At 41.2% G+C, this 10,842-nt stretch overlaps 1 protein-coding gene across 1 annotated transcript; it reads right to left on the bottom strand.

The window, feature by feature from the left end:
- Positions 1 to 3,552: 3,552 nt before the first annotated feature.
- On the bottom strand, positions 3,553 to 7,690 carry tp53rk (TP53 regulating kinase). Its single transcript, XM_088337835.1, has 2 exons — positions 7,405 to 7,690; positions 3,553 to 4,092 (listed from the first exon to the last, which is right to left on the bottom strand). The coding sequence occupies exons 1-2, from the start codon at positions 7,625 to 7,627 to the stop codon at positions 3,629 to 3,631; spliced, it is 687 nt and encodes a 228-aa protein (XP_088193961.1). The 5' UTR covers positions 7,628 to 7,690; the 3' UTR covers positions 3,553 to 3,628.
- Between the last annotated feature and the right edge of the window lie 3,152 nt (positions 7,691 to 10,842).

The following is a 10,842-nucleotide window of genomic DNA, read 5'->3' as shown; positions in this document are numbered from 1 at the left end:
GCTGGACAAATGCTTTTATTTTGGCGGGTTCCCACCACAATGAAGATGGTAAAGGTGAGCTCCACCTTATAAAAGTCCTGCTTCTCAATTATTGATTGTAAAGTGATGCCAGGTGACAGGTGGAAAGCAGGCTTACTTTCACTCATTATTATTACATTGACTTTCTTGCAAGCAGCGTATTCATTACTCCTTACAAGCCTACATCCGAAAGTAGAGAGTTGCATTTTATCGGAAGACGAAGATGTTTAAAATGACTGTAAAACCTGGTTCAGTTGAAAACGCAACTGTTCATTTCCCCTGTAAAATTAAAACCTCTTCTTTGAAATGTTAAAAAATGCGTAAAACTATTGTTTGAAACCCTAGGGTGGACTTAAAACCCTAATTTGAGACTATACAGCCCAGTAACAGATTAACAACCATGTTTGTTGATATTGAGAATTCGCAAAGTCTCCTGGGAAGTCACTTCGTTCCAAGTCAGCTCCTGACCTCCCTCCATCTGAAGTGGTTATTCTATGAGTTGAAGGATTTTATACATATGGCTATAAAGGATTTTGTACGATCAAATACAAATTACATTTAATTGTAGAGACATTCACTGGCTGAGCTGTGGGGCGAGGTCGATGCAACCCAGTTGAGAATGATGTTTACAGGAACAGCGGGAAACAGGGACAGAGGGCTGATAAGATAATCAGCACTTCTCGACGCAGAGGGGCCCTGGTGACGTAGAAACGCTCAGGGATGTTTTGACCATTTCGAGGGTACTTTCCTGGCACGCCCATGGGAGGAGCCGGCACACCAGCTTGCGGAGAGACGCGGGTCGAGAAGGAAAAAGATCGAGAGAGGAGGCTTGACGGAGACTCAAGCGACACTAATTTGGCTAATTCGGCCATATATTCAATGGAGTTCACTTAGCTAAATTATTTAAGAAATTATATCTGCCCCCGTGTGGAAATACCGGTCTTTTGTACATCTTTTCCCATCAAGAAACGAGCGCGCATTATTAGGTGAATGAAGGTTGTGTTTGGTTAATGGAGTCAGATAACTCATTCGAACAATTTGGTAAACGCTACATTATAATATTAATTTCCTAACAGGGTAGAAGGGCACTTCGCCCTCAGTCTTGAGAGTATTGGGACACATCACATTTGCCCATGCACTTTATTATTAATTATTATTCAGCCAGTATCAACCATCAACGTGATATCTACCGGAAATCATTTTGTCACGCGAAGCTATCGACGTGACTCGTCGCCTTCGATCGGCGCCGGGTTTTTAGACCCAACTGCTGTGTTGGGAGTCATTAGATGACCAAACCCCCCAATTCCAACCCTTAATGCCAAACGCGAAGCAGGGAGGCAATGGGTACCAATGTTGTAAGTCTTAGGTATGACTCGGCACGCACAAAACCGAGTGACTAGGGCAAATAGCGAGGGAAAGTGAGAAGAATGGGACGCAGCATGAACCTCACTTCGAAACCCTAGAAACGGCGAAAAACCCATATTTAAATCCCAAGGATGAATTTCGAACCCTAATGTGAGACCCTAAGAATCGTTTCAAACCCTACTTAGAAAACCTTAAGCTCTCATTTGAACCCCCAATATGAGTTTTAATCCTGTGTCTGAAACCCTAAAAGCAAAGTAAAATACTACAATTTATATTTTCCATTGTGTGTATTTGGTGGAGAAAAACACATTTCCTTATTGTACACTAAACGTGTTTATAGTGCGCTTTGAGTATCAATGCCTGAGTAGGGCTTCACAAATACACTTTGATTCAAACCCCAGAGAAGTTAAAAACCCTTGTTTGAAACCGAAACCTTTAATCCTAGACTTTAAGCATTAAACCCTTGTGTTGCAACCCTAGGGTACGTTTAAAATCCTACTGTTAATCCTGTTAGGAATCAAATATCAAAACGTAACGTTTACCAAATTGTTCGAAATAGTTATGACTCCATTAACCGAACAGATCCTACATTCACCCAACAAATTATGCACGTTTGAGGGAACGGATGAACAAGAAAGCAGACATTTTCACACAAGGACAGGTTTAATTTCATTAACAATTTAACTAAGTGTACTCCATCGAAAACGGCAGAATTAGTGTCGTTTGAGTCTCTGGGAAGCCCTCTTCTGATGTCCTTTAGCTCTCTACTATTCACCATCTCCTCCTCGCATGGGCGTCGCAATATCTGAAATACCCAAAACACCACCGAACGTTTCTACATCATCAGGGCCTTTCTGCGTCTGGATGTGCTGATTATCAGCCTTACGTCCCAATCCCGCCGTTCCTGTAAACATTTTCCACCAGTGTGCCCAGACATTGAACTACAGCCCAGCCATATCTTTTGCATTAAATGTAATTTGTAGTCAATTGTATAAAATCCTTTATAGTCAAATGTATAAAATCTTTCAAACCTTAAAACCCTATGGTCAAGTCATGTCATGTTTATCTGGGACACCCTTAATCAAAGAGTCTCAAAGGGCTGCACAGACCACAGATTATTGCAAACCACAGACTATTATGACACCATCACCTGATCTAAAACCTACATGAGGGCAAGGGAAAAACTCACAAACCTCAACATGAGGAAAATGAAGAAACCTTGAGAAGGGACCCCACATGAGGTAATCCCCCTTCCAGGATGAACAGGCTGCAATAGATGTTGCAATAACAAATAATACACAGATATTGTCATGAAATATAAGTCATTCATAAGCTATAGAGTAGAAGTGTGTTTAAGCTTAGATTTCAACATTTCCACTGAGGTTGCAGATCGAATCTCAAGAGGGAAGAGCATTCCACAGCACTAGGGCCCGAATGGAGAACGCTATCTAACCTGCGGATTTCTTCTTTGCTCTTGGGATCACTAGTAGGCCAGCATTTTCAGAGTGAAGGCTCCGGACTGGAATTTAAAACAATATTAAGTTTGAAACCCTAGGATGCATTTCAACACTAATTCGAGACACTGGGAAGAATGGAACCCTGCTTTGAAACTAAAAAACAAAACCCTCATTTGAATTGCTTGAAGAGTTTGAAACCCTTGATGTTAACAGAATAACACCCTATTTTGAAACTTTAAAAACAGTAAATAACAATTTCTGCTAGGATGAATTTAAACCCTTATTTTGAGACCCTAGGAAGAGTTGAAACCCCCAACACAGTATAAAACCCCAATTTGAAACAATTTTTAAAGGCCTTAAATCCTGCCTTTTGAAATGTTAACAGCATTAAACCTTCTTTTTAAACCCTAGAACCTAGGGTTAATTCCCAACCATAATTAAGGAATTTGGAACGCTATTTCACAACTCTAAAAGCAGAATAAAATTCTACCTTGAAACCCTAGCATAGTGTTAAACCCCCATTTGAGACCCTAGTAAGAGTTTAAAACCCTACTTTTTAGAACACTAGCTTGTAACCTTTAAAAGTAGATTTAAATTTGGCCGCAAAACCTGAAAGTGAGTTTATGACCAGCGGAAAAACGAATGACCATAGACCAAACTGAAATTTCTTGCGCCCACATATTGTAATTTGAGAAAAACGAATGCGAAAACAAACGTTTGATGAGAGTTTTATTGACCCAATGATAAATAAAAAGGTGGCAGAGCTTCTTAATCGAACCTCCCTTGTTTCATCCCACCATGGAGCGCTTCCTCCCCCTCAAGCGAACCTCATCCAGCTTTTTGATGGCCGCTTGGGCTTTTTTGGACGAAGCCGCGTAACTCTCTAGCAACGTCTGGAAGAGCGCCTCAGTGTTGGGATGCGTGCTAAGAAAGGCTTTCTCCAGCACGTACAAATCCACGCCCTTGTCCTCTGCTAGGGCCGAAACGGAACTCAGACCGAAATCTATGAGGACCAGTTCCTCTCCCGGACGTTTCAAGAGCATGTTGGAGGTGGTCAGGTCTCCGTGGACCACGTCCTGGTCGTGCATGAGGGCCAGGATGCGGCCCATTTTCTCCGCCAGGTGCTGCAGCGCCGCCTTGTGCCCATCCGTGCTGGCGATGCGGTCACGCACCGTGGAGGAGTCCAGAACTTCCTCCAAGAAGATGCGGTGATGTTTGTGATCCACAAAGTACACTGCGGGGGCTGGGATGCCTAAAAAGAGAGCATACAGATAATTAGACTCGATAAGCTTCATACTCAAAATAAAGAAGACATCAATGGATTTTAACTTGCAAGGAGAACAGGGAGAGAAGCCTTATGGTTAAGAATTTTTACCAATTTTAGTCAAGTCAAGTCAAGTCATTTTTATTTGTATAGCCCTAAATCACGAAGAGTCTCAAAGGGCTTCACAGATTATTACACTATATTACACAGACTATTTTTTCAGCCGACAAGAAGAGTAGGTTATTTCATTTTAGGAACCCTTTGTTTTATTATATCTCCTAGGTTACAAAAGCAGATCTGCCCTAAAGGGTGTGGGTATCTAAGAACAGCAATATGATAAGACAATAGCAACGGCAGAGGTATAAAAGTCAAAAATAATGAACTAGTATTCAATGAAATCCCCTTTGCAGGCGTCAAATATTAAAACTCACATACAGGGAGTGCAGAATTATTAGGCAAGTTGTTTTTTGAGGATTAATTTTATTATTGAACAACAACCATGTTCTTAATGAACCCAAAAGTCTCATTAATATCAAAGCTGAATATTTTGGAAGTTGGAGTGGGGCTTTTTTAGTTTTAGCTATTTTAGGAGGATATCTGTGTGTGCAGGTGACTATTACTGTGCATAATTATTAGGCAACTTAACAAAAAACAAATGTATACCCATTTCAATTATTTATTTTCATCAGGGAAACCAATATAACAGCTCAACATTCACAAATATACATTTCTGACATTCAAAAACAAAACAAAAACAAATCAGTGACCAATATAGCCACCTTTCTTTGCAAGGACACTCAAAAGCCTGCCATCCATGGATTCTGTCAGTGCTTTGATCTGTTCACGATCAACATTGCGTGCAGCAGCAACCACAGCCTCCCAGACACTGTTCAGAGAGGTGTACTGTTTTCCCTCCTTGTAAATCTCACATTTGATGAGGGACCACAGGTTCTCTATGGGGTTCAGATCAGGTGAACAAGGAGGCCATGTCATTAGTTTTTCTTCTTTTAGACCCTTTCTTGCCAGCCACGCTGTGGAGTACTTGGATGCGTGTGATGGAGCGTTGTCCTGCATGAAAATCATGTTTTTCTTGAAGGATGCGGAATTCTTCCTGTACCACTGCTTGAAGGTGTCTTCCAGAAACTGGCAGTAGGACTGGGAGTTGAGCTTGAGTCCATCCTCAACTTGAAAAGGCCCCACAAGCTCATCTTTGATGATACCAGCCCATACCAGTACCCCACCTCCACCTTGCTGGCGTCTGAGGCGGACTGGAGCTCTCTGCCCTTTACCGATCCAGCCACGGGCCCATCCATCTGGCCCATCAAGACTCTCTCATTTCATCAGTCCATAAAACCTTAGAAAAATCCATCTTGAGATTTTTCTTGGCCCAGTCTTGACGTTTCAGCTTGTGTGTCTTGTTCAGTGGTGGTCGTTTTTCAGCCTTTCTAACCTTGGCCATGTCTCTGAGTATTGCACACCTTGTGCTTTTGGGCACTCCAGTGATGTTGCAGCTCTGAAATATGGCAAAACTGGTGGCAAGTGGCATCTTGGCAGCTGTACGCTTGACTTTTCTCAGTTCACGGGCAGTTATTTTGCGCCTTGGTTTTTCTACACGCTTCTTACGACCCTGTTGACTATTTTAAATGTAACGCTTGATTGTTCGATGATCACGCTTCAGAAGCTTGGCAATTTTAAGAGTGCTGCATCCCTCTGCAAGATATCTCACTATTTGACTTTTCAGAGCCTGTCAAGTCCCTCTTCTGACCCATTTTGCCAAAGGAAAGGAAGTTGCCTAATAATTATGCACACCTGATATAGGGTGTTGATGTCATTAGACCACACCCCTTCTCATTACAGAGATGCACATCACCTGATATGCTTAATTGGTAGTAGGCTGTCGAGCCTATACAGCTTGGAGTAAGACAACATGCATAAAGAGGATGATGTGGTCAAAATACTCATTTGCCTAATAATTCTGCACTCCCTGTAGACTTCAGAAAGAGTTGGGCTAGCGAGCTGAAAGCACGTAAAATCCTTGCTCTTCTGACCTTCTTTCTGCAGTTGTTAAGAAAACTCAAAAAGTCTCATGCCTGGTGTATTTTCTAGCATTAACCAATTTTTATAGCTCTTCCACATGTAAATGGTCCCTTTTTCAGAACCAACACTAATGTCGATTAGTTCCCACCCAACAAAAAATGGTTGAAGGTACTTTAAACTCTGGGAGACAGCTTCCACACCATACTCCGTTTTCCCTTTGCAGTATGGACTAAGATGTTCTCCCCCTCTTTTTAGCATTTTCCCATCTATTCAACAACTTCAAACATTTTGGTGTTTATGTTTGCAGACATATCAAAATGCCTGTTTGCTATTGGTCAAAATCTTAAAAGCTGCGGACCCACAATGCCTTTTTCCATCTTTTAGGTCTTTATGTGCTTTTTAAAGACTTTGAAAATTAGTCTTTTATTTTTTCACTTTATTCTCTGTGCATCCCAAGGCTTGCTTAATGCTAAAGGGAGAAGCAAAAAAAACAGGGTAACCATGGAACCGAAGCTTCAATAATATGGAAATATGAAGAGGAAACAAATCACGACCCTTGCTAAGTACGGTTGTAATCAACAAAATTGGGACTTATATTAAAAATAAGGCAACAAAGGGTTCTATGACCGTGAAAATACTCGAAAATACGTTTTTAAATCATTTGTTTTTTATATTTGCTGTTAGTCTCCCCTTTGCATCCATCTGCTACTTCACTTGACCAGTAAAAGTCACATCACAGGGTCAATACAATACTTTTCCTTAACATGTATATTTATTACTATATAATTGTATGTATGTTCCATGTAAGTAGCGCTTACTATGTACTAGTTTCTTGTTTTCATGTTTAATCTGGTGTGTTGGGGGTTCGAAACGCATGAGCTATGCATTGGCATACGTTTCTATACCCCGCTGTACGGTAATTTCATTTTACGACGAAATAAATGTGACACTGGATTCGTGTCGTATCCTGGGGGTTTATTGTTCTTTAAAGGCGTGTTTTATTAAAAAGTGGAAAGTTAAAAATATTTTTATGACGTTGGCTGTTAGCATTTTAAATAAAGGTTTGATTAGACTAAACACAAACGATTGCATTTGGAGACTTCATTTGGTCTAAACAACCCGATTGCACACAATGATTTTAGAACAAAAGACCCATTTTTAGACCAAAGTCTGAGAGACGCTCGGTGGTGAGCAGAAATTATGAATAACAACCCCCCAAAAAACCGATGCATAATTGTTAGCATTTTACATTCCGGTACTCGCCTGCTCTCCGACAGCGGAGAATGGAGCGAACCTCTTGCGCGGTGCGACGGCGTGTGAGTTTTTCGTCCAAAGCGGGATGTCGGTACCGTTTCGGGAACCTTTCTTTCACAATTGTAGGCCTCCCGAGAAACACAGTGCGGTACACTCTTGCTTCTGCGCCTTGCTTTAAAAGCTCCGCTGTTTGAAGAAAGTCTGACGGTTCCAGGTTTGTGTTACTTGCCATGATGTTTCCGGGTTTTCTTCTTCGTTGTGTAAAGGGTAGATTACAAGTAACGTATCACTCACTGCGCCTTCTGTTGTATAGGAGTAGTATTATTTCTGTTTTTTGGAACGTTTAAATTAGTAATTGGAGTGACTTAAAAAGGTGTTACAAAATAAACATTTTAATCCCAAATGAAGGGGGGGGGGGGGGGGGGCTTTGTATTTAATTATCGAGAGAGTGTAGGGGGGTGCAGGGTTTGAGCTTTGTTTGAGGGTGAAAGTAGTTAAAATGCCATACCCCAACCATAATTAAAGAAGAGTTTATTCAAGCTAGTCATGTACTTGCACGCATAAAATGCTGATTTCAGCCAGAAGATAGCGTCAGCAATTAGAATACTGTACTGTAATTTGAATTTATGGACGCCACCTTTTAAGCACATTATGCTGTTTATCACTTGAACATGTCTATTATATTTAAATAAAACTAATGTTGTCAACATATTGAAGTGGGTTCATATGTTTTATATTTTTCTGTGGATACGAAGGTTGTGTTACATAAAATGAGTTTTATGTCATTTTCTATAAATCCGAAGCAGGCACCCTTAAAATAAAAAAGATTGCATTGTGGCCCTTTGTCCCATTTTAAAATTAAAGAGGAGAAACAAATGTATCCATTAAGCCAATAAATCATGTTTGCTTCGGACTGTTGACAAAAAATCATTTATTTATAGCCAGAAAAATACAACTATTTCCAAACTACAACCGAGTCAGTTAATAGTTTAGATTCCGACTCATTTAGAACCGTCTTTTTCGGCTCGACTCGCTTAAAAGTATCGCCTCTTTCGACACGTAAACGGCTCTTCCGATTGTGGTTGTTGCTTTAATCCATATGTTACGAACCGTTATGTAGTATCATGCACGCACGGGGTGACTTTTCATCTAATTAGTGAAATAATAAACCAAAAGGAGACAAAAAGGGACAACAGATACCTTGAAGTTTTATGCATTGAAGTCAGTCCGGTGTGCATGCGGACGGTGTGAGTTCGACCGACAGTAGTTCTTGCGTGACTGTTTATGCAGCTCGTTATTAAGTCAAATCAAGTCATGTTTATTTCTATAACCCTTGATCACAAGGAGTCTCAAAGGGCTGCACAGAAGATTACTGTACAATATTTCCATCACTTGGCCTTTTTGTGATTTATATATGGAAAAACACATGTCTATATATTTATTTCCTCCACATTTGTCCGATCGCTAGCTTTCAAATCAAACAATTTCATGCACGTTTCTTTTTGGATAAAGCATAATAAGCATGTATATAATTATTTTGCTCTGATCATTTCTTGTTTTCTCATATGCTCAAAACATGACACATCATTGTCTTCTGTGTTTGAAACTACCATCTTATAGCTGAAAGCTGGAGACATCTGTTAAGGAGAAAACTAACTTGTTTTTCTAAGCCCAAAACGAGCATCGACGAATTTTTGTTACCCAATTTTGTGTTTCTGCCTGAGTGCAACTCAAATACAGTAGTTTGGGTTAATGGAATATGAGGCAAGTGGCAAAATGTATTTAATAGATTTCACGTGGATCAATGGGGCACCGTTTCCTGTAGTGTGTCTCAGGGAAGTACGGCCTGGCTGCGCCCATCCCTCTCCATGCCATACTTGGGGTTAGGGGTTTGCTCTTCTGCATGAAACAGAACATGAACAGCGCAAGATTCCAAGTCATGGTTACGAGTCATTGGATAAGCCTCCTGATCTGACCTAGAAATGGCACCTACATCATCTGGTCGCCATTGTTGTCTGTGTAAAGTTTCCTCCCACTCTTCAGAGATGTGTTGGACGTTACAGCACACTTTGCCCGCAAAGCCATCTGGCACGTGTATGACAACAATAAATTATTTTATACATTTGACTATAAAGGATTTTATACGATTGACTCATAATGCAATGAAGATTTTCACTGAGTGGGCTTTAGTTCAATGTATAAGGTCAGGGCAGGCTGGTGGAAGATGTGGTTTACAGGAACGGGACGTACTGCAGACGTTGTTGACGCAGAAAAGGCCCAGCGTTGTTTTGAGAAGCCAGACATCAAGGCGCTCATGGATGAGATGGTGAAGCCCGGGGCGCCCATGGGAGGAGCCAGCGCACCGTTATGCGGGGAGAAGTTGGCCTAAAGGAGAAAGCTAAAGAACTTCAAAAGAAGGCTTCCCACAGACGCCAACGTCACTTCTTCAGCCGTCTCAGATGAAATACAATTAGTTCTTCTCTTAGGGAAAATAAATCTGGTCCCGTGCGCAAATGTCGGCTTTCCTGATCATTTTTCTCTCAAGAAATGAGCGCGCATGATTGTTGGGTGAATGTAGGTTGTGTTTGGTTAATGGAGTCAGATAACTAATTCGAACAATTTGGTAAATGGTACATTTTGATAATTTGATTCCCAACAATACTGAAACTGGCGGCAGTAGCTCAGGAGGTAGAGCGATCGTTTTAGGATTAAGGGATCCCAGTTCGAATCCCGGCTTGTCCGTGTTACATGCCGAAGTGTCCTTGGGTAAGACACTGAACCCCCAATACCCCCAATAAGCAGGTTAGCGCCTTACATGGCTGCACAGATCACGGCCGCTATTGGGAAATGTGAAGCACAATGTAAAGCGCTTTGGGAAGTCATTGACTTGAAAAGCGCTATATAAATGCAGATCATTTCATTTCATTTCATGAAACCTATATCATTTAGGACAACTTTTTCAAATTGGTGACGAGACTTAATTTGCGTTTGGGTGCATCGTTGATCATCAAGGGGTATTACAATCTTAATGTAAATCAAGACAATGGTATTCAATTCTAAAGAGAGGCATGTTGGGAAACGCACTATCCCTGAAAAACACAGGGAACGTGGGTTAAAATATACACAGATCATTACAATTAATATAAAATTCAAAACTACTCAACAATCTCAGTCATCAACACGGAATCTTTGGGAAAAATGCATGTCGGGGCGGCAGCAGCTCAGGAGGTAGAGCGCTCGTCTTGGGATCCCAGTTCGAATCCCGGCTTGTCCGAGTTACATGTCGAAGTGTCCTTGGGTAAGACACTGAACCCCCACTACCCCCAATATGCAGGTTAGCGCCTTACATGGCTGCACAGATCACGGCCGCTATTGGGAAATGTGAAGCACAATGTAACGCGCTTTGGGAAGTCATTGACTTGAAAAGCGCTATATAAATGCAGATCA

The sequence above is a fragment of the Urocampus carinirostris genome, chromosome 6 (assembly GCF_059441175.1).
Source record: "Urocampus carinirostris isolate Australia breed hairy pipefish chromosome 6, RoL_Ucar_1.0, whole genome shotgun sequence".
NCBI lineage: Eukaryota > Metazoa > Chordata > Actinopteri > Syngnathiformes > Syngnathidae > Urocampus > Urocampus carinirostris.
This window is presented reverse-complemented; position numbering and strand designations above follow the sequence as displayed.

What these genes read in the sequence shown, in the direction of transcription:
- tp53rk (XM_088337835.1), bottom strand. Translation starts at nt 7,627, where the DNA reads ATGGCAAGTAACACAAACCTGGAACCGTCAGACTTTCTTCAAACAGCG. An exon ending in TCTCCGCTGTCGGAGAGCAG is followed by an intron (nt 4,093 to 7,404) that starts GCGAGTACCGGA and finishes CTCTCTTTTTAG; the next exon opens with GCATCCCAGCCCCCGCAGTG.